The sequence below is a fragment of the Maylandia zebra genome, linkage group LG3, assembly GCF_041146795.1.
Source record: "Maylandia zebra isolate NMK-2024a linkage group LG3, Mzebra_GT3a, whole genome shotgun sequence".
Classification (NCBI taxonomy): domain Eukaryota; kingdom Metazoa; phylum Chordata; class Actinopteri; order Cichliformes; family Cichlidae; genus Maylandia; species Maylandia zebra.
The window spans coordinates 16422881-16447529 of record NC_135169.1 but is presented as its reverse complement, the minus strand read 5'-3'; the positions used below and the strand labels follow the sequence as shown (position 1 = coordinate 16447529).

At 40.2% G+C, this 24649-nt stretch overlaps 1 protein-coding gene across 1 annotated transcript; it reads right to left on the bottom strand.

Annotated features, from left to right (window-relative positions):
• Window positions 1–15215: 15215 nt before the first annotated feature.
• On the bottom strand, window positions 15216–22910 carry LOC112435446 (uncharacterized). Its single transcript, XM_076880218.1, has 5 exons — window positions 22707–22910; window positions 17345–18367; window positions 16947–17102; window positions 16537–16629; window positions 15216–16104 (listed from the first exon to the last, which is right to left on the bottom strand). The coding sequence occupies exons 2-5, from the start codon at window positions 18359–18361 to the stop codon at window positions 15781–15783; spliced, it is 1590 nt and encodes a 529-aa protein (XP_076736333.1). The 5' UTR covers window positions 18362–18367; window positions 22707–22910; the 3' UTR covers window positions 15216–15780.
• Window positions 22911–24649: the final 1739 nt, after the last annotated feature.

The following is a 24649-nucleotide window of genomic DNA, read 5'->3' as shown; positions in this document are numbered from 1 at the left end:
CTGCAAAAGCTTCAGTGTCACACTGGAAGCCAAGAGCATAGCAACCATAACAACGCATGTATTTTGTGAAAAATCACAATTGTGCAACTCAAAACTTTAAGAGGCATAAAAGTAAAACGGTAAAAGATTTGAAAAAGCTGAATCACAGCTGAATAGCTCAATAATTTGTGAACATTTTAAAGTTTGAATGGTTGTTCTAGGTGAAAGTATCAGGAAGTAGTTAAGTTTCAAAAACAAGCAAAATTTAGCAGAATTGCAGAAGTTTGCAGAAGTTTCCCATTCATTTCAATGGGACAAATTAAAGGAAAAAAGCTTAATATTTTAAAAAGTATAATAGCAGAAAATACCAAAAGTCATAGCACACATTAGCAGAAATAGCAGAATAGTTTAAAATTTGAACGGTGAAAATAGCACAAAAATTGTGGAAGTAGTTAGCGGACAAAAAACTGCAACTTGAAGAATAATAAAGTATAAAGAGAAACAGGAACTCAATAGTGTGGATGCTTAACGCATCCACACAACTAGAAAAATTTGCATTTCCTGCGAAAATGCTGTGTGGATGCCTTAAGGGCTGAAGATATCTGCAGAAAAAAGCTGAAAAAGTTGAAAAAAAAAAAACCCAAAAAAATGCTGCCCTGAGCAGGATTTGAACCTGGCCCTTCTGGTACTCAAGGCAGGTTCTCATGTCACTGCACCAAGCTCTTTCTCACATAGAAGAGGTGGAGAGACTGACAATTGTGCTGAAATGAGCAGAAGAGGCTGAGAATTGTGCTGATAAGAGGTGAAAAGGCTAAACATTTGGGAGAAAAGTGGTGAATCAGAAGAATTTCTGCTGAAAAGAGGTAAAGAAGCAAAAAGATGAGCTGAAAAGAGGTGTAGAAGCAGAAGTGCTTGCTGAAGATGGCTGTATGTGTAATGACACACTGGAGAGTGTCAAGAAAGCAGAGCGCATGCAAGCAGGGAACATGTGTAGCAACTGTCACAGGTAGGATTCGAACCTCTGCCACCGGGTCTCACGGCAGCTGCCCTACCCTCTGAGCCAAATGAGCTCTGGTCACAAGCAAAGATATGATGAGAGGGGAAATGTGCACTTTGGAGCAGAAGCTCAAATTAGCAGAAAAGAGGTGAAGAGGAAGAAGTTTGTTGTGAAATGAGGTAAAGAAACTGAAATTTGTGCTTAAAACAAGTGAAAAAGCTGAACTCTGAAATCCTGCTAAAACAGCAGAAGAGGCTGAAGGAAATTGCCATCCCGGTTTTCCTCCGTGGCGTGAGCGATAAGCAGAGTTTTTCCCTTTCCTTATAAGATTCCTAATTATTCAAAGTAACACTCAAGTATGCCGTTCAGCAGGTTAGTTACAGCGCCGGGAGTAGCTTGGGAGAACAAGGAAACACAGACTGCTTCAGGTTGCTTTCCCAAAATCAACTCCACTTTATTCACAAGTACAACAGTTTATATAGAGGGTAAAAATCATGAGACAGCAGATTATCAGTTTAAACCAGTACAGACCAAGATAAGGGAGCGTCTTCCTGCCCTTGGGTGAAGAAGCATCCTTTGTGTAGTTTATTAGTTCAGATACAATTGTGATTATCTCAGCGACATATTTTCAAGGCACAAAACAAAGAGTTCTTACATTAGTGAAATCTGAAACAAACCATTTGGCCTCAACAGGCGTCTCCTAAAAGATTAAGAAACTAATGTAGCTGAGGGAGTGATCTCAGTGGTATTTCAACCTTGTACCAGCCTGTGATTCTCACACATAAACTCTTGGGTCAAAGAGAAAAATAACTAAAACAAAGGGGCCTTATTGAATGACAGAGTTTTCCTGCATAATGTCACTATAAAACAATATCCAGTAAATGCTCCCATGGTACTAAAATACCTAACAGTTCCACTCTTTTTTTATTATTATTTTTTTTAAAAATAATAACTCAAATATAAAGGAAAAATCACAAATGTAATAACATAATATAAAAAGCAAATCATAAAATGCAATAGTTCACAACCTAATGTTCAATATACACATCAGGAACATCATTGGTAACATCTGGCACATCCTCAGGATCAATTTGTGCTAATTGCAAATGCATTGAAGTAGCTGTACTGCTAGCTATATGGGTTATCATTGAAAATGTGGCTTGCAGAAATGTGAACAGGGCTGCAGTTTACAATACGAAATAGTAAATAAAAATCCTAAAGTTAATGCAGTAGATATGATTAATAACCTAAATATATAAAAAAGACAGTTCTTAAGTCGTCTCCTGGCCTGGTCCCAGGTTCGTGTGATGACAATGGGCAATTCATTTTCTCCATTATCAGGATGAAACGAGTCTATCTTTATCAGGTTAGACATTGTGTGGTACTCTAGGCTTTCTGTTCCTGCTGGAGGTTCGAGTACCTTGTTGTTGTTCAGGCGGGGGATCAAAGGGCTTTCTGAGTCTTGGCTCTTTCAGGCGTTGTGTGTTAATCAGTGATTGTGTGTGTGTAGGTGTATTGGATCCGGGCGTTGGCTCGCCTGAGATGTCATCTACCCGTGTGTGTTTATTTGTTCTTGTTCCTGGCGCTGGCTCGCCTGAGATGTCGTCTGCTTGATCCGACGCCTGAGATGGTCCGATTGGGCTGGTCTTAACCCTGCTGGCATGAATCCACTGAGGTTGTCCGTCTGTGAGGATGCTGGTTCTTCGTCACTGCCAGTACAGCCTGGTGGCTGGAAAACGCGCGGCCTCCCAGAGTGTCCTTGGTTTTAGTGGCTTCACCAACACGCATCTCCTGGTCTCCACTGGTGGTCTGGAACTGTGGAGGGGAGAGGCTACGAAAGACAAACTTTCTGATAGTTATTATTCAGCGTTTCTACCAAATTGTAGACATCGTCGGACAATGCAATATCTACATCACCTTCTGATAGTGGTGCCCCTCTGGAAGCTGACCATGGTCTTGGAAATAGTCTTATTTCAAATGGAGATAATTTGGTTACTGCAGATGGAGTCATTCTAATCTCACAGAGGACTTGAGAAAGTAATTTGACCCAGGTCATTAAAGTTTTAGCACACTTTTGAATTACTTCTGATGTGAATGGAGATCCTCTATCACTGTTAATTTGGTGAGGTATTCCGAATCTGGGTATTATTTCATTGCTCAACTTTTGACAGACTACTTCTGCAGATTCTTTTGAGGTTGGATAAGCTTCTACTCATTTACTAAATTGATCCTGGTAGTACTTGATGCTTCCTTGTGCTGGCATGTGTGTAAAATCAATTTGTAATGTATGAAATGGAAAATCTGGTTGTGGTAAATGCTGATGTTCTGCTTTTAGTTTTCCTACATTAGTTCGTGCACATGTTAGACAGGTTGCTAATATGCTTTTTACTGCATGCAATGTTTTCTCAATTACAAATCTTGATTTTACAAATAAATCTTGATTTTACAAATCTTGATTTTGCCCCTATTACCCCTCTCTTTGTCCGACAGGACTCACACGTGAAAATGTCGGACAATGACTGGCAGTAGGGAAGATGGGAGGGCAATCAAACCCTCAAAATTTTTGTATAGGCCATCCTTGTCATCTAAGGTACAGTCATTATTCTATGCACAGGCTTGCTCTTATATCAATTTTAAATCAAAATTTGTGTCTAAATAGTCTGGGAGTTTAACAAGTGGCAGCTGTAGGGGCACAGATAATACTTCCTGTGGAGGTGCTGCAGCTGTGATGCAGCTGCAGCCTTGGCTGTCACGTCTGCTAGGGCATTACCTGTTGCTTCGTCTGTGTCAGCTGTACTGTGTCCTTTCGTTTTTACAACTGCAACGGCCGATGGCAGCTGTATAGCCTGCAAAAGTCTTTGCACAAGATCAGAATTAGCAATCGGTTTTCCATCAGCAGGTCTAAATCCTCTTTGTCTCCACAATGTGCCAAAGTCATTTACAACGCCAAACGCATAGCGGCTGTCTGTGTAAATCGTCACACGCCTATCCACATGTAACTCACAAGCGCGTATTAAAGCCATGAGCTCTGCTTTTTGTGCTGAGTGAAATGGTAATGAGTGAGCCTCTAGTATGATGTCAGGCAATGTCACCACTGAATAGCTGTGGATTTCTGTATACGTGTCATGCAGTCATGATCGTCAAGCCTGTCTGAGCCAACCTGTCGGTCAGAAGAACACAGCATAGGATCAATAAATGTGCTGGCGAATTGGGTGTGCTGCTCGCTTTTATAGTGACAGTTGCATATGTTGTGTAGTTCTGTTTGCTAGAATGGTCATGACCTGGTGATTGGTGTGTAGAATAGTGTCATGTGAGAGTGTGAGCTTCTCGCAGTCCCTTATCATGATAGAGCAAACTGCTACTGCCCTCAGGCAGGCCGGCATTCCTGAACAACCACGGACAGCACCTTGAATAGAAGGCTACTGGACGGTAGCCACTGCCATGCTCTTGGGCCAGTACATCTGTGCAGGTTCACAACAGTCACGCAGAATGTGGTCATGAAAAGAACAGTCTGGTATCCACTGTCTGCAATAGTTCACCATGCCTAAGAAGGACAGCATTTCCTTCTGTGTAGTAGGCCGAGGGACAGAGGTCACAGCTTTGACCCTGTCTGCAGTCATGGAACGTTTTCCGTGAGACAATGTAAATCCCAAATATTGAACAGAAGTCTGACAGTACTGCATTTTCTTTGCTGATGCTTTGTGGCCAGTCTGTTGAAGATGCTGGAGAAGCATGTGTGTAGCAGTTTGACATAGTTCCTCACTTTCAGCACAGAGGAGGAGGTCATCCACGTGTGGATCAGGGTGCAGCCCTCAGGAGTGACGCTGTCCAGGGTAGCACGGACCACCATTGAGAAAGCAGCAGAGCTGTCTATCATGCCTTGGGGCAAACGAATCCAAGTGTACTGCTTATTTCTATGTGTGAATGCAAATAACGGAAATCCACCACAGTAAAATGTGTGGCTGTTGCTGGAATAAATGTCAATATGCTGCGAACGTCTGGAAGAGAGGTAGCAGAGGCATAATGACTGCATTAATTTGCCTTAAGTTTTGTGTGAAACGCCATACGCCAGGTTTGTTAGGCTTTGGCACAGGATTGACAGGAGTGTGGGCTTTATTACTCCTGTAGTCAATAAATCTCCTATGATGACATCTAGAGCTGAGGCTTTTTCGGTGGAAATGGGATATTGCTTGACATATACTGGCTTGTTGCATTTCATGAGCTGTGCGTGATAATATATACAATCAATATAAGGTAGGTTAGATCTATGTGTGACATAATGGGTTAGTTATGTCGTAACCTATGTCTGAGTTATGTGACAAAATCACTGTTTGACCTTCACTTGTGTGAGCAGTTATCATGTTGTTGAACAGTGTGAGAGAAACAAAAGTGTGGCTTGTTGTATTTGTACACGTTTTTTTTTTTTTTTTTTTTGGCACAGTGTGTGACGTGGAATACCAGAAAAAACGGTGTTGAGTTCATTCTCTGCTGAGGCGTCCAGCTGACACAGAGGCTGTTCCTTCTCCATTATGTCGATATATAGGGCAGAGAAAACATAAGCTGTTATCAGTGTCAGCAAACATTTCACACTTTGTGTTAAATTAAATACACAAATTCATTTTTGCTCTGGGTGTTTGCGGCTAATGGAAAACTGAGCTAAATTTGCACCTCTAGCTTGTCTACCTTGTAAATTGTAAGGCTGCTTATGTGGAGCCATTATTGCGTGCTTCCCGTTGTTGCCAGTCACCTTGACTGGAAGAGCTCCGCTAATGCCTAGTGGCAGGAACTTGTACTGCATTCTGTGGTCGAGGCGTGCGTGCTTTGTTGGAGACTGAAAATCGATACTCACGAAATCAATGTCCTAGCTTTTCCACAATAAAAACACACATCTCTACTCTTATCTTTCCTTCCTCTGAAATCTCCCTGCTGCGCTGGAGCAGATCCTGCATACATTTTTCACTTTCCTCTGAGCCTTCAACATTATCTTAACACTTTTAGCTTTCATGGTAGTATCTGCACTGGCCTTCAGCTTTACTGACCTGTTTTCTGGCGATAATCGTTCGGGATAGGGCTCCGAAAAGAGATTAGAATGCATTGAACTTACAGTTTTTAAGTTGTAAACAAAGTCAGTCACGTAAGTACTTCCGCATGTTCTGGTTACGTAATCATGGAAGTCTTCACCGATTCGCGGACACGTCACCGGAAGTGGGAGGCGTCCTGAGCCGTCATTCGAAACTTTATATTTTATTTTATTATTTTTTTTGGTTTTACAGATAATTTTGATTTTTTTATCGGACCTGTCTGTGGTCTTTGAATTATTCTGACCCATGTTCAGTGATTTCCAGAAGGGTTTACACGCTTTGAAGGATTTATGTTAGTATTTTGCTGTGGCACAGCTTAGGTTACTTTAAATTTTATTGCTAGCAATTTTTGTTTGGGTGAGTAACTTCTCACATAACGAGCAACTTCTCGCAATACAACAGGCAACTTCCTGTGTCTTTCAATACAACAGGCAACTTCCTGTGTCTTTCTGCTTTTAATTTACCTTATTCGGGGACTAAAGAAGTCGTCAGTGTATCTCTCTGGATCACTAAGTGAAACTTGCATCAGCATATCCCGTTTTCTTTTATGGGTCGATCACTGAGAAAGGTATAATACAGTCTCATATAAATATAAAAGACATATATTTACCTTAGTCAGCGTCCCACTTCTTGACACCAAAATTGAAGGAAATTGCCATCCCGGTTTTCCTCCGTGGCGTGAGCGATAAGCAGAGTTTTTCCCTTTCCTTATAAGATTCCTAATTATTCAAAGTAACACTCAAGTATGCCGTTCAGCAGGTTAGTTACAGCGCCGGGAGTAGCTTGGGAGAACAAGGAAACACAGACTGCTTCAGGTTGCTTTCCCAAAATCAACTCCACTTTATTCACAAGTACAACAGTTTATATAGAGGGTAAAAATCATGAGACAGCAGATTATCAGTTTAAACCAGTACAGACCAAGATAAGGGAGCGTCTTCCTGCCCTTGGGTGAAGAAGCATCCTTTGTGTAGTTTATTAGTTCAGATACAATTGTGATTATCTCAGCGACATATTTTCAAGGCACAAAACAAAGAGTTCTTACATTAGTGAAATCTGAAACAAACCATTTGGCCTCAACAGGCGTCTCCTAAAAGATTAAGAAACTAATGTAGCTGAGGGAGTGATCTCAGTGGTATTTCAACCTTGTACCAGCCTGTGATTCTCACACATAAACTCTTGGGTCAAAGAGAAAAATAACTAAAACAAAGGGGCCTTATTGAATGACAGAGTTTTCCTGCATAATGTCACTATAAAACAATATCCAGTAAATGCTCCCATGGTACTAAAATACCTAACAGAGGCTGATATTTTTCAGCTACTCATTGAGCCAAACTGGTTGTCACGTAACTGAAAAAAGGTGGAAAAGCTTAAAATTCTAATGAAAACAGCAGAAGAGGCTGAGATTTGTGCTGATAAGAGGTGAAAATGCTGAACCAATCAGAGGTACTGCTTGTGTCTGCTTCATCAGGCTGTGTACTTGTATGTATTTCTGCCATAGACTGTTAACAAGAATCTGAGGTCCATATTAGAAAAGCTGGCAAAATCATAAAAGTTTGCAGAATTGTAATAAATTATTGTGGAGTAGGGAAATTATTTTACTGCTATTGTTAAATAATTATCAACAGTACCATTGCATTAATAATATAATCTGGAGTTTATATTGCGTTTTGAACAGTGTGTGTCTGTCAGAAAGTAACAGGACAGGAAACAGGCTTGCAGAGAGTTTGCAGGACTGAAACCGAAAGTTATTCTGAGGAGCAGGCTAGACGAGGCTATTTTAATTGCTAGGTTATTTAAAAGATTCTGTTATACTTTTATATTCTTTTACTAAGCTCTTAGTAGAGGTTCTTGATTAAAACATTTATTTAACATAGTACATGTAGTTTCAGTTAGGTTATTACACATAAGGATGAGCCTCTGGTCTGGTAAAAGATCGTGAGGGGAAACAGGGTGCAATTGTGGTTAGCACACACACTCAGTTAGAGAGAATCATTTATAGGTGGAAGTTTAATCATGTTTTGCTTGGCTCGCAAAAGCAGTTTGTCGCCGAACTGCTGCTGAGGTGTCAGGATGATAAGCGAGCATCCGGCAGTGACAGGAAGCACCTGCTATGAAGATGGAAGACGATGCTCTTTTAAAAACTGTGTTAAAAGGTCTTTGTGGTGTTGATCTGACGTATGTATAAAATGTATCTGTGACGTATGAAGGGGCGTCAGTAAATCAAACCCTGATGCTATAAAATATCTGTTATGCTTTGAGGAAGTTGAAGATCACTTCCTGTCTGCGCACAGAGTGACTTCCCACACGTGTGTCCATTAAAAATCAACTGTTTGACAAAGAGCTTTTGGACCAATGGTTGTTTGTACTCTCTTCCTCAATCTTTGAACCTTAACATTTTGGGGGCTTCTCGTCCGGTGGTTGAGGAGGAGAATTGGAGGTTTAGATGGAGAAATTTGGTCTGAGGTGGTCTGACGGGCAGACATGAATTCCAGTGGTCGAAGTGAGTGGGCATAAGCCGGCTTATCCAAAAGGTAAGGCACTACCTGTTGAATTATTTCCAAAGTGTGCCGAATTGGATATGATAAAATTTAAGTCTACTCACTGAAATTGCCGGTAAATGTCTGTTTTGATTTTAATGAGAATCTTATGACAGTACTGAGGATTTAAAGCAGTTGGACTGCTGAAGATAATTTAATACGGTTGGACCGTAAAAGCAGTTGGACTGCTGGTAAAATGATTGAATGTGGTTGGACCGCTAAAAGGATTTAATACGGTTGGACCGTAAAAGCAGTTGGACTGCTCAATGATTTTAGTATGTTAGGGTATTTGGTTATTTTTTGGTTATAAGGTTGGACCTGCTTCAGTCTTACACTTTGTTGGGTGTTTTGCTGTTGTTCCAGAATATTATAAATTACTCAAGAACGCCAGTTGGACTGGTAAGAAGCGCAGTGCTCAGAGGCAACGCTTGCCAATGCCAGGGACGCCTAGGCATTGTCCTCGAAGGTAGAGGGATAGTCAGTTGGTCACTGTGGAGCTTGGGGCACTCCAGAATAACTAGTGGTTGGACCACTTTACCGTTTGGAACGGTAATCTGCGCTTTTTTGGGTAGTAAAGGCTGGGCCTTGGGTGTTGGACACTTTTAAAATTGTGTTAGGGATTTTAGAGATGAGGCCAGAAACTGTTGGACAGATACTGGTTAATTGATTACAAAAAAGTTGGACTTTATCGGTTGGACCGTTAACTTAAATTTGTCAAAATTGTTTAGGCGCTAAAAGCTGACAGATCTGACAGTGGTTGTAAATATAAGACGTCTTTGTAATTATATAAGAAGATCTCTGTGTGAAAGGAGTCTGAGGTAATGCTGGAGCTATTTTTAGACGGAGTGTGTGAGTGTGAAGATGCAAATTAGTAAGCAGTGAACTGTTTAAACCACAGTTGGTTTTAAAAATGCTGCTGCAAACATTGTTGAGTGTGTGTTTAAGAGGCCATTTTTGTTTATTAGAGGGTTATAAATAAAGTTTTGAGTTACAGAGGATGTATAGTAATTGACTGAGTTTGGATGTAGATATAAATATATTGAGTGCACTGTGTATACTTAAGATTAACAGATTACTTTCAGTAGTAACTTGTCTCCAGCAATAGTTGCTGGTGTGTTTTATTTTTTCAATTTCTTGAGAAAAAAAAGGAAAAAAGAGAGAGTGTGTCGTGGGTAGAGAGGGCGACCGGGAGCAGCATTCTAACAGGCTACAGCCAATGCAGTGTTTCGAAGTGTGCAGTACTGTTATTAAAGCCTCATCTCTTCAGTACTCTCCGGTGTCTCAGCTGATTAACCTCGAAGGAGGACAAACTTCGGCCCTGGAGGAAGCATCTCCCCTTGCGTCTCCCGACCACGGTGAGGGGACTGACGGCGAGGGATGGTTAACACTTGATATTTATCATCATATAATCATAGAGGGGCTGATAATATTGTGGCAGATGCACTATGCCATGTAGGAATTTAGGCCGAGCATTTCTTCAGGGGTAGAAATGTGGCTACTACATTTTATATCCAATACTTGATTTTAAATTGTGGGTGTTATGACTCAGGTCATAATTTTGTTTGTTTTCACTCCTGATGGTGGCATTGTTAATCTCTCTCTCTCTCTTTTTTTTTTTTTTTTGGTCGCTTATGTAAGTTCCAGATGGAGGCTGGCCACCGGTTGAAGACTGAATGAAATGCCCTACAATTTAGGACCAGTGTAGCTCCACCTACTTCCTGCTTCCAACCAGGCAGTTATCTACTGTGTGTGATGAATTTTCTGTATCTAGAAGAACTAGATTAGTTATTTTTTCTATGTATTGTAAATATTGTGAATAGACTATTTTGTTGATTGACCTGGTAACTGTTTTCATAGGAAGCTTATGGCTTTTAAAACCTTTTCTCTTGTTCAGGTTAGGGAGACAAATGACAGGCCTGGATTTTCTTTGGGATTTTCATGATAGGAAAGTTGATTCGGTTTACTTTCTTGAATATTTTGTTTGTTGTTTTGGCCATGCCCAGCCTGATGTTTCCTACCTTCAAAGATAAATAAAATATTTCATTTCATTTCAATTCATTTTATTTTGTTTCACACATGGTACAGCAGTAATTCATTTCCTATACACAAACCTTCCTTTCAATTGAAGTAACACTGTATCCATGCATGAGAAGGAACAGGAAGAAGAATAAATTCTTATTAACACCTGCCCACTATCTGTAATAATACAAGTAGGCACTTACAACCAAAATACACTCTGACACTATCCTACACACAGCTAAACAAAACAAAGAAAACAATATACTCAACAACAAGCAATACCACTAAATATAAAACTAAAAGGATAATTCTTTCTACAGTTAACTCCTGTTATTTTCATCTTCTTCATATTGGTTTATCATTTTATTCTTACAGCACATTTTAAATTGAAAAACATTTGTGCAGCCCTTACGATTATCATGGAGACAATTCCATATTTTACACCTTTGTGTGGTCCGAGCAAACGGATGCTTAAAATACACTGAACAAAAATATAAACGCAATACTTTTGTTTTTGCTCTCATTTTTCATGAGCTGAACTTAAAGATGTGAAACATTTTCTACATACACAAAGGACCCATTACTATCAAATATTGTTCACAAATCTGTCTAAATCTGTGTTGGTGAGAACTTCTCGTTTGCCGAGATAATCCATCCCACCTCACAGGTGTGGCATGTCAAGGTGCTGATTAGATAGCATTGATATCGCTCAGGTGTGCCTTAGACTGCCCACAATAAAAGGCCACTCTGAAATATGCAGCTTGATCACACAGCACAATGCCGCCACTTTTCATGTCCGATGTCTCCACAGTACAGTTAGCAAGCATTTAGTTAGCACCAGCAACTGCGCAAACAGACATACAGCAAATAGTGAAGGTCTGGTAGAGAAAGCCGCTTGGTTAATACCAAGTATTCAGCAAAGGAGGGGGGTTACATTACTAGATGATTAAACATGCAACTGTTTTGCTGGCAATAATTAAAATGATTAAAGAAAATTAACAAGCTATTTATTGTTATGGTTCGTTCGATTTAGGGAAGAGAAGAAAGCAAGCCCAGGCCGAAGTAGGTGTCAAAAAATAGTGATCTTTATTACACACTTTGCGCAGTCAGTGTGGGAAAGACAATTTGCAATACAATCCTTCGTCAACTGGACCGTCCCGTCTCCTTATATTGCCATTATGACATCACAGTTGGATCTTTACTGGAAATGATCACAAATGATAACAATTCCCCGCCTCTCAAAGAGTTTTCCCTTATATAGACATCAACTGCTACTCTTAAGAGAAAAACAAGTGTGTATTACATTGTGCATTTTGTGAAAGTGTATCTATCAGAGAAACTGTCCTCAGACGACCCTCCTATTATTACTAAGTGTGTAGGTGAACGTGCGTGTGTTACATAAGTGCGTGCATGTGGTTACAGGCCGGCGTACGTGCAGAACTGAACGCAGGCGGGCCTGGGCCCAACAGGACTGGTGGGTCTGAGCGGTGTGACTGCACTAAAGTGCAACAACTTAAGCAGATAACAAGAATGATACAGAACCTCAATAAACAGTCAGTGTGCATTAATATTTGCTCAGAGTAACATAGATGTAATTAAAAGATTATTTTGTCAACAGATTCAACAATGGTAAATGATTAATCAATGATAACTGATTATGAGAATACAAAATAAAATATCTCCTGATCACACTCCTCCTCTTTGGCCTTTAGAAAAAAGGCCAACATTTAGAGATATTGTGTCACTCCTCCGTCCAAGCGGCTTCTCGCAACGGCATCATATGTTCCGGACCAGCTGACCCAGCTGAACCAGAAGCTATGGCCCTGCTCACCAGATTACCCAACACCTGCCTCACCAGAGGAATGAGACAACACCCGATCAGCAATAAACCTAGAAAAACTAAAAGAGAAAACATGGCAGACATAAACAATCCCTTATATTGCCCAAAAACAGATGTGATCCAGTCTCCCAGCCTCGAGTTCACGCCTGATTGCTCATGCATGGTTCTAGATAACGCTTTCAAATTCTCCAGCGCCCGTGTGACCGTTCTGTCCGGAGCTGTATTGTTGGGAATAAAGGTGCAACATAAGTCCCCAAACATCGCACACACGCCTCCCTTTTCAGCCAATAACATGTCCAGCGCCATTCGATTTTGGATTCCCATTAACGACGTCGGACCTAATTGTTCTGCAAGACCTTCCACCGCGTCCCTAGTGAGATTAGAGAGTCTCAACACATTATAATGAACATAATTAATGCGGTCAACGTTTTTATTTGGAGTCACCCACAAAAACACACTTTCAAACCCGGCCGCTATCTGATCAACTAACTTATACTCATCTGGAACTCCTCTGGGAACTCCTATGGAGTCAATCCAGGTTGGCGAGTCCCGTCTTGGATCATACCTGTGGATACCCCCTGTGGCTCTCCTTCGTCTGGCTGTAGACACATCCGCGCCTTGCTGTGGAACTGTCTCTAGCCTACTGCCTATGAGCATCAAAGGTGCAGCTAGGCGCACCAGAGCACACGTTCCCACACTCCCCAAGGGAACCTGCACCAAAAGGGTATACTCTTTTGTGATTGTCCTCTGACACCAGCTTGGATCAATCCTTCCTAGCCTAAATCTCACTCTGTCTGTAGAGAACTCAAAACATGTATAATTATCTCGTTTTGGTGTGAATGAACCTGGTTGTGTACGTTTATCAATTGGCGGATATAAACCTGACAAAGTGGTGCAGTTACCTGTGTCCACCGCCTCTCTAGTTAATCTCAGCATGCAATTATATCCCCACTCATCCTCTGGATACAGGGGAGCGGGTTCAGTAAACAAATGAGGTCGAGCGGTAGCACAAGCAACACAATCAACCACTTCCTGCTCTTTAGCATTTTGAGCCACCCAATCTAACCAAAGATTCCTATCTCCAAAACCTGTGGCACGCTCTATCAACTCCTGAGGTTTTAACCTAGTATAATCAGTGGCAACAAACCATTTCTCTTCTGAGTCCTTGTAAGTAACTGTCTCTAAGGGATCCATTTGCTCCGTGAGATTCAGTGCTGAGTCATTTCCCAGCGGTTTAGACCTGGGATTAAATAAATTCACCCGAATTATCCCGAATGGATCTGTCCCTACTTTATCTACCCCTACTACTAAATAAAACGCACCTCCATCAAACCCAGGTTCAGGGAGTTCACTCCATGGTCCTAGGGAAAGAGTAATAGGGTTATTTGTAACAGAATAATCTCTCTGAATAGCTATTCCTTCAAGGGCCGGTGGCACTGTTGGCTGCCATCCTACCCCTGTCCACGCGACCACATCCTGCCAAGAACACCACTGATCCGTTACATAGGTGTAGATGTCACTATCCCATGATGGGCCCCACACCGACTTAGGGTAACACATCATTGGATGATAACAAACCCACACATTATATGTTCTCCAGCTATTCCCGTCACCCGAGCATTTAATTACCTCACACAAATCGAATGTGAACGCTGTCGTGGATCCATTAACATACCCAAACTCGACTCCGCCACTGGCTTTGAGACACCCATCATCCCCACCTGAACCAACCGCACGCTTGATAATTCATAATTTTATAAACTGGAATGATGAAATTATATTGGGGGGTTATATTGGCTGGATCTCATTATTGGGGGGATCATGACCCCCATAACCCCCTGGAAATTACGCACGTGAACGGTGAAGTTACTGCTCTGTTAACCGTATGTTTTTGTAATAGAGAAGACATTTAAAACCTTCTATAGAAAATGTGTTTATTTTAGATTTTAAAAAAATATAAGTATCTAGCATATTAATACAATTTGCATTTTTCCCCAATAAGAATGTGTATTTCAAAGAAAATGAGATTTAGAGATAGAATGACAGACCACTTATAATTAATTGATCGCCTGAAATTCCTCATTTTACATTTTCTCACCAAAAGTGTTCTATCAGTCTTTGCTTTCTGGCAGTTTTGCTTGGCTCAACTACATGGGAGGTAAACCTTTGTTTCTTCTTTACTCTGAAATGATTCCAACCTAAAGGCTAAAGAAACTAACTCCACTACATGATCACTTGACAACACAAATCAGCCAGCTGCTAATGCATGAGACACACCTGGCTTGGTTAACCAAAGGGCAGAAGGTCTTGATCCCCAAGGATCCCACACTGAAAAAAGAAAATAGTTGAACCAACTTAATTGAATTATTTCAATTGGTAACACCAAATTTAATTAAGTTCTTTGAAATTAAGTTAATACATTAAATTAACACAACTGATTTAAGTTACATGTACTTAATAAATTAATTGCTGTCAAATAAACATTTTGCATTAATCCAACTTAAAATTAAGACATTTCAACTTAAAGTTTTCAGTTTTTCCAACCCAATAATTTGCATAACCCAAAAGTAAAATATTGCTCTTTGCTAACCTAATAATGTGGTTTAGTGTAAATTACTTTTTGTAGTGACTCTAAAATGAAATTTTAGTTTGTATAATAAAGCTTAAATCAAAATTTTAAGTTGCCTGAAAATATTTTTCAAAAATTCAAAATCCAATGTTTTTTTTTTTAAATGCTTTATTGTATAAATGTAATAAAGTATTACCTTTATGGCAACCAACACAGCTTTTGGTCAAATACATTACACATTTGTCCTTTTTGAAACACATATGCACAAAATGCAAGTAATGCTTAGTAGGACCACAAAGTTGTCAACAAAGTGTAAAGTGCAACACAGTATTACACAAATATCAATCTTAACACATACAGTGTCAACTATGAAAAAGTGCCCCAAGAGTATACAGAAACTTCTCTTCAGCTATAGCCAATGAATAAATATCTGAACAGTGTAGCTGACCAATGGGGATGAAAAAATATAAACACTCCTCTAGAGTTTTAGAATGTCACAACAGTTTGTTGTATAACTGAGCACATCAAACCTGAAATGCAACCTTTCCCTTGAAACGAAGGCAAATATGTCTGAAAAAAAATTAAAAAATAAATAAAAATACCATAAAAGCACATTAAATTGGGGTTTGAGGTCTCTTGGAGCATAAAAAAGGCCCAACATCCAAAAGAGACTACATATTTTACATGCTATATGTCCAAACACAGTTGTTCCTTCGCATTATGGCACAGGGCCATTTGTTGGTCATTGTTCTGTGCCATTACTGGGAGCTTTGAAGTTTGATATACAGATTTTGGACTTTGGGGGACATCTTGTGCTGATCAAGCTGCATGAAGATTTTTTGGAGCACTTCAAAAGTGAAGCGAAAGGGTTTTGGATAAGCTAGGTTGAGTGCATAGATCAAACCTAGAAGCAGGGCACAAGCTGAGGCAACTGAAGTTAGTTCATGCAACACTTCCACACCCTCAATGACAATGCCAATGTCTTCAGGTGGCTCCTGCAGTCCCTCCCCCTCCTTCCGAATCACATACACTGCCATGGTGACCTCCTCCAGGTCCCTCTGAACATCATCTGCTCCACAGTCCTACAGAGGGGTACAAGACACAAACATAAATCATCATTAGCCTCACTTCTTACTGTGATTAAGTGTTTGGGTGATGTACCAATATGTGTTATGTGCTGGGCTATTTCTTGGCTGGGTGTCATCACACACCAGAAACAGCAGAGAGAGGTGTATCAATCTGACTCTAATCAAATTGTAAGCAAGAAAGATAAGATTTCCCAACATGTCAAACTATTCCTTTGAACTTAAATAATCAAGTAAGCCCGTCTTACTTAAAACAAAGTCAATCCGATATGTAATGTGTTGTTGCTGGGAATTACATAATGTCCAATATGGTCATGATAATAAATACATGTCAGCAATCCAACTAGGGTTCACGTGTTATGTTTGTTCTAACAGTTAACTTTTTTGTGTCCCTTTGACAAGATGTGCTGACAAACTGTTGAAACTTACAAGGTATTCCTTGATCAGGCCATCTGCATCTTCTCCCAGGAAGATGGTGAGGGCTTTCAGCACACATTCCCTCCGATGATTAATGTCCACAGTCTAGAACAACAAATGTTGAGTAATTTTAAACTCTAAATTTCATAAGACAGACATCCTTACTCTTATTGCTTAACTTACATGTACTTTATTTAAAAACAGTAATTCACAAGCCCAGAGATTCATTACAGAAAGAAAAGGGGATGAGTTCAGTGCAGTCGCTAAAAACATTCATGCATATGAAAGCCATGATTAGCATTGGCCTGCCCATATTGTCTTTATGAAAGATTCAGTTAAATATATATATATTTTTTTGGATTCAGATATATTTTGACAGCCCTCTTAGTTACGAAGCATCTTGTTTGATGGTACAGATTTACCTGGTCCAATGTGTCCAAGATGTTCGCAATCTTTTGGCGTGTTGCTCCTCCTTTGGCACGTATGACTTTGATCAGCTGACTTGAGTGCATGTCTAACTGGGCCATGAACTTCCACTCAAGAGGAACAGCCATGAGCCTCTGGAACTCTGTATTTATCTAAAAACAAAACACAAATGACAGTAGATATTGTATTATGGAACAAAATGCTGAAACTGATTGTATGCCAAAATGTCTATATCCCAAAAAGTATAACATATATGGGAATTCAAAATGTAAATTCTTTCATTAAGTTCAGTGTTATAAAATCTCAACCAAATCAAGTTATGACCGATTCATGAAAGTTAACTGCAATAAATCCCGAAGCATACAGACTTCGATCACTTCAGTTCCATTCTTACCTCTTTCTGTGTGAAGAGTGCAGGCCATCTGTCCTTCAGTTCCTGAATGCTTGGTTCTTGGTTTACCACCTCATGTCGTCTGTAGGCAAACGTGTTAGCCATTTTGTCTGCGATGACCCTTTCATTGTCCCTTATCCCGATCTCTGTCAGAAGTTCTAGTCTCACTTTTTCCATGCTGTCCAGAGTCTCACCAGTAGGAAAGGATGGATAAAAGTTAGCTTCAGAACGTTTTGGCTTCTTCACTTTTTTAGCAGGGAAAGCATCTGTAGTAGCTTTAGATTTCAGTGAGTTTACACACAGCTCTGGACACCCCTGTAATTTGAGCTGGGTCCTGTAGTTTGCCATTTTGTACTTCAGTCGTTGTTTCCAACCGTAGCAGCCATTGAATGATCCAGGTTCTTTCAAACATGGGTGCTTTTTGATAAGGGCCTCTGCAGCTGCGCAGAAATGTGCATCCTCTGGATAGGCCTTGTAACGGTAAATTTCTTCTGCAACTCTTTTCAGGATATCAGACAGCATTCGGGCGCTTAAAGTCAACATTTTTTGGCTCACACGGTACTCAGTATTCCCCCTCTCTAGCTGTAGCTCTGTGTCATATGAAAATTGGGGAATTGCAAAGTCTTCTGGCCACTGTTGTGTTCGAGATGACATAGATTCAGGGGATGAGAGGATAATTGTGTCATTTGATGCCACCGAAATACCGTCATCAGACTCAAATGAAAGAGACAGAGATGAAGTGGACTGATCGGCACTGATCAAAGGTGGATTTGTTTGCTGGTGGATCACTTTGATTGTCCCCAAATTCCGAAGTTCGGTGGTAGAATTCAGATTAAAGAAGTCGTTGCCAAAGTCTTGGTCCATGTATTGCAGTCTGAAGTTACCTTTTAACCCAAAGGTAGTCTTTATCGTGCTGAGAAGGTCTTCAAGTGACTCTGGGATGCCATTTGGAAGAGTCAGCTTTTCAATGTTGTTCTCTCCTAAAATCACCTTCAGTCTTGCAGGTGTTGAACCAGCCATGGTGGTCTGAGAACAAAGCACAAGCACAGTTAGTGAGGATCAACATGTAAACCACTGACATTTCCAATTAGGAGAATTTCATGTCAAACTAGAGGAAAAGAGAGAAGGCAAAGAGAGGAGGAAAGGGGAGGAGAAAATGAAGAGGAGAGGTGGAGATCAGCTGAGGCAGCGAGGAGAGAAGGCAAACCGAAGAGGAGAAGGGAGGAGAAGAGAGATGGCGAGAATATGGGAGACATTGAAGAGAAGAGAGAAGGAGAGGAGGTGAGGAGAATATAGGAGACAATAAGGAGAGGAAAGAAGAAAAAGAGAAGAGAAGCAGAAGGGGGGAGAGCATAGGATTAGCATTCACTGACTGGAATCCAGCGACCTGCATTAAAAAAAATGACATAACTGATGAATTGCCAATGACATCATCACACCACTTTGGCTTGCAGTATAAAATAAATATGTTCTGAGAACACATTAGTATTGTATGGGTCTGGGTTTTGTTTTCCCACTTAAGAAAATACTTTATCATATTTTGAGGCCTCACCATTTAAACATGGACATATCTTTTCAAGGTGACAAGACGCATCCCTCTAATATTGTAGTCTGCCAGTGGGTAGGTATCATGCAGTTCTTGTGGCTCAACAAGTTCCACTTCTTTGCTTGGTGATGTTTTGAGATCATAAGCTCTGTAGTGTTCCATATACCATCCGCTAAGCTTTTTCAGAATGAAGATTAGTTTGTCCTGCAGTATCACCATTTGGATGATTTCACCAAACTCTGGCAGTCCTCCCAGTGAGCCGTGGATCAAGATCATCCCACACTTGTAGATTATTCCATTATATGCTACACTTTTAGCCAAGCACACATTGTCCATATCTGGAGACTTCTGTCTCAGTGCATTTGAGATGTCCTTGTTAAGAACATCAATGTGAACAGTGGAAACATCTGTTACTTCCAGTGGGGGTTTGGCAAAGCTAATTGCATGCAAATGATATGCAATCTGATACTGATGTCTCTGTGAAAGGGAAAGAAGTACATTTTTGAAGCATCTGATGTTCCTTGTGTGGAGAAGGGAAATTATTTTACTCCTATTGTTAAATAATTGTCATCATTACCATTGCATTAATAATATAATCTGGAGTTTATATTGCATTCAGGGGTTAAACAGTGTGTCTTTCAGAAAGGCTAAAAGTAACAGGAAACAGGCTTGCAGAGAGTTTTGCAGAAGTGAAAGCAAAGTCTAAGTTATTCACACAGTTATTATGTTTAGTAGAGGTTCTTGATTAAAACATTTATTTAGTAGAAGACATACACATAGTCTCAGTGAGCTTCTGGTCTAGTGAAAGGTCAGAAGTGCAACAGGTGAATTGGGAAAGAACATTTGAGGACGAGACACAGACAGTAGGAGGTGAAGAGGTGACACAAAGAGCATGTGAGGTCAACACATACACACATATTAGTTAGACTTATTTAGAGGAGAGATTAGTTATGTCTCGACAAGAAAGAGGAACAATTCACTTTGAGACAAGAACGGAAAGTACCAGCCATAAAAATAGAAGATGATTTTCTGGGTGAAAAGTCATGGTGATGTTGATCTGATCTATGTATAAAATGTATCGGTGACGCATGAAGGGGCGTCAGTAAACAAACCCTGATGCTATAAAATATCTGTTCATGCTTTGATTAAGTCGAGGACTACTGGCTGTCTGCGTACAGAGTGTCTTCCCACGCGTGTATTCATTAAAATCATTGTTGGACCAAGATCCTCTGGACCAAGAGTGGTTTGTACTCTCCCTCCTCAATTGTGAACCTTAACACTTGCAACTCTTTTAAAAAAACTATGCTTTGCTTCGAATCGCATAGTCCATAGTGCAACCAGTGGCCCAAACTTACGGATCAAGTATGGATAATGTTCCAAGTAGTGGTGCTTTGGTTTAAGATTAACATCTGGGAAAACCTCTTGAAACTTGATTCTGTGCTCGGAGATCTTAAAACCAAGATATGCAATGGAGTCCTCAGTATGAACAGGACTGACAACAAGATCAACAATGTCCTTCAAGTCTGTTAAGATGTGCCAAGCGGGCTCCTCACAGGGTACACTCTGCCCAACGAACAAAGGCAAAAATCTGATAAGACTCCAGTTCTCGTGTGCATTCCCTCCTACACTTTTTTTGGATGCAAAACTGAGAGCCACAGGATGAGGTCGATTTGTTTTGTCAGCCCACTTAAAGTTGAAAGATGATATTGCTTCATTCAATGTACATAATGTGAAATACTTTTTTTTTATTAACAAATTGAGGCAAAGCGCAAGTTCAAAAGGAACAATTCCCTCAAAAAGATCATGTACAACATCAGGTGGAAACCCAGTGGTAACATCAAAATGTGAGAGGTGCTTTGACAAAATACACTTTGATTTCACACCATAATAACTGGGCCATTTGTTTTCCTCGATAATTCGTAAATGATCTGCATGAATGTCTTTTGTTCTTAAAGTAAAGACTTCACTTCTGACTTCAATAGTCTGGAACTCTGATGTTTCTGCAGTGCAAAATCTACATACGTATGTCCCTGAGAAATTTTCAAAGAATCCAGCAATACTGTGTGCACCAAGGTTGTTGGCAACAACACACTGAACAGTGCCTTTTACTGTTCTGCCCAACTTTGACAGAAATATCCCACTCTGTTCCAAAATTACAAGATCATTAATTACAGGTTTTAACACTTTCTCATACCCATAGCACTTCAGATCATTACTTTTGATTAAAGCAGCCAAATAGATTGAGGTTAAAGCAGAATTACAGCCTGGTGGCAAATTACCCAAAACCCAGTACAATCCACAAATTTTATGCTTCCTCCGTGATGTACCAAGGGGATTACATATTTCGAATTCATCAATGTATAATATCAATGAAATGCTTTCCTGCTTGGACAACAGTCCATTTTCATGGAAGAAGTCACCATCGAAGATAGTTTTGTAGTGCACATAAGTTTTTTGAGGCTGATTATCTACAGTATTCAAATTAACAGCCTGATCCAAGATTGTCTGGCAGTCAAGAATATGCTGCAAAGACTTTAAAATTGAAATATATTGGAATGACTTGTTATTTTTTCGGTCAAGTATATATTCCACTGGTTCCACTACTTTAAAGTGGCTCTTATAGTATGCTTTTCGTCTCCAAGGACTGGAAAGTGGACCTTTATCTCCAATTGCTTTTTTTACAGGGTTTGTCTCACAGAGTACACTGGCTAGCTTTTCAACAACTGACTGGTCAAATTGGCATCCGTTGTCTTGTAATACTTGGCTAATAGTCTTTTGGGTAATCGCCACAGAAACAGAACCAATCAAATAGTTTAACTCCTGCAAAAGCTCATCTACAGCTGCATTAGACACAAGAAAGATGTGTTCCAACTTAAGGAGCACTGAAGCAATTTTAAGCTCAATATCCTTCTCTAAGTTTTCAGAATACCCATTGTCAAAAGCAGAATTTAAATTTACATCACTCTCTATAATTTCCACATCTGAAATATCACTGGCAACACTGGCAAAAGATTCATCAACAGAACTTATTCCAGGCTTAAATGTGTTCACTGTACCAGAGTGTTTTCTGTATTTATGACTTTTGAAGTTCTCATAGACATTGGTTTTATATTCACAGTTTTGGAACACACATGTTACAGTCTCCTTATTTTTAAGATGCTGATAGATATGTTGAAAATATTCTCTTTCTGTGGAGAGTTGATTATGGCCACAAATATGGCAAGTGAATGTGGACGCAGCTTTGGAGACTGCTTGTTGGGCAGGGTGATTTCTTGATAGATGGCTCAGTAGGGCGTTCCAAGTCTTGAACCTACATGCACAATTTAAATAAGTGCATGGATATGAGTGGCCTCGTCCGTAATGCCTATGAATCAGTTTGTAGTGTTTGAGCAATTCAGATCTTTTTGTTAATGTTGTCCCACAGTCCTTGCATCTCCACATGAAGCATAGCACTGGAGGAACAAAGAGACACGCTTTACTGGGTGTATATAAATAATTTGAGAAAACACAGAGGGAGAGTTGGGCAATATTACAATATATCAATATGGTGATATGAGACTAGATCTCATCTCAGCTTTTTGCCACATTGCCCAACACAAAGCGAATCATTTAAACACAAAATGTATTCATCAAATGTAGCCAGCCCTCTCTAATTAGATTTTAAAGGGATAAGTTCAAAACAAAAGTTTAAAAACAAAACCCAAATGCCCATAGGTAAATTTTTTTTTTTTGCAATTGTTTTATATATAAAGCCGATTCCTGTTCAGTGTAAAACTGAATTAAGTTTAAATGAGACATTACTATTTTGAACTTGCATACCTTTGTTGTTGATAAACTGAAAGTACGCAAGTTCACAGGTAAAACGAGCTGCCTGGCACGCCTCCACACAGGAATGCCCCTCTTGAAGTAGTCACAGAGCTGAGAAGAAGTTAGGTCAGAAGGTGGCGATGGGGCATCACATTGGACACCAAGCCAAAGGTTGTGGCACTGTCCAGGGTTCCAACCAGAGGTGATGTAATCTTTCTGCCATCAGCAGACACCCCTCTGGAGAGGTTGACAGGAAGGAAAGGAAGCGCTACCCAAAGTCCTAAAGATTAAAGATATGTTCGAGTTAGTCTGTCGATCTTTCATCATGTTTACAGTGTTCATCTGCATCTATGTACTTATATATGTATCCAGACACAGACCAGAAGTGTGCTAGGTCTACAAGAAATCTGATGGCTGTATTTTCTGTGTTCAATAGCGTAATACTTTCTTCTATGATTTCTAATTTTGATTTTCTGCCGCACACCATCTCCCTCTCACACGGCTGATCCGTGTGTGTACGAGCGCTGCACGCACCCTTTCTCCTCGCCTTCTTAACGTTATGTACATTGAAAGCAATGCAAGCGGCAGTAAATGCATGCTTCCTGGAGCCACCACAGCTAAACTTTACCTCCTACATCACCCGTGGCCGTGACCGCGTGAACTATTCGCGCCGACAGGCATACTGCGAACAACCACTCGTGTATAAATGCGCGCGCCCGAAGTAACGTATTCTGAAGAGAACCGCGGCCCAGCTTGCCGCTATAATGTGCTAATGCTAATGAATAACTAACAGTAAGCCAACACCGACACACTGCATGAATACACAACTTTAAGCTAGCGTTACGATATTAAAACAAGAGAGTACCGCCGGAAAACTACTAACTTAACCTACATGTCCAAGCACAAACTACCAACAGGTCTGACATTTCGCTAATGTTAGCAGGGCTGAATGATAGCGGTTTGGTCAGGTCAGTTTACTAAACACTTTACAAACTTAACAATACAGTTGGAATATTTTTATATCTAATATATTAAAATATGTGTTCTACATTTGACTTACCTTCAAGGACTATGGAAAAAGTAATATCTTCGTTACCTTATTGACCAAATTGTTCACGAGGTCCTGCCTGCAGCCAAGTGCCTCTCAAATTGTTGTTCTCAACCGCAAGTAGAAAATTCTGGAGAAGGCGGAGACGTCATGACATCAGATGCACTGTGTCAGGAGAAACCTAATTGATGCAGGTTGACTCTAATGAGAATAGCAGGTTACATGTGTACTGAGGGAACAACACGTAATAACAAGTTGATATACTCCACAAATTTAGACTGGCTCCACTAAAGCAGAAATCTTAATGAAACTGACTCTGAACTTTACATAACTTCAACTACTGCTGAAATACACTTTTTAGAGTGCAAGAAAAGACCAGTCCTGTGCACTCTCTGGAGTTACTAAAACAAATCCTATGTCTCTTGGAAAGCTTGATTAAGGATCAGGAATTAAATTTGGGGATATGGAAAACAACACTGGAGGCTAACTTCAAGCCAACTGTACAAGCCATCATAAATTGTGGGATTAACAAAGGAGATGCTTTGCCCCCACTGCTGTTCTGCATGGGCCTGAAACACCTGGCTATGGATATCAACTATGAAGTGGAACAATTGTAAGCTGTCTCCACTGCATGGATGAATATAGAGAAGATGGCTGTATTCCAGGAGTGAACGAGACATTGGTTGATTGATGCACACGACTTGATTTTACAGCAGTGACATTAGAATTTCATTTGGACTGGAGAACTGCAGTCAGATGTTAACAAATAGAGGGGACCTCAGCGCAGCAGCAAGCAGGCTCGGTTTTTTTTTAACGACCCATTGCCAACGCAAGAAAGTTGGCGTTTTTACAACAGCAGCCTCATTGTTCGGCCGGGTTTTTTTTTTCTCTTTAGCATCGTTCAAAA

What these genes read in the sequence shown, in the direction of transcription:
- LOC112435446 (XM_076880218.1), bottom strand. Translation starts at nt 18,361, where the DNA reads ATGGCTGGTTCAACACCTGCAAGACTGAAGGTGATTTTAGGAGAGAAC. An exon ending in CACTCTTCACACAGAAAGAG is followed by an intron (nt 17,103 to 17,344) that starts GTAAGAATGGAA and finishes TTTTGTTTTTAG; the next exon opens with ATAAATACAGAGTTCCAGAG. An exon ending in GCCTGATCAAGGAATACCTT is followed by an intron (nt 16,105 to 16,536) that starts GTAAGTTTCAAC and finishes ACCCCTCTGTAG; the next exon opens with GACTGTGGAGCAGATGATGT.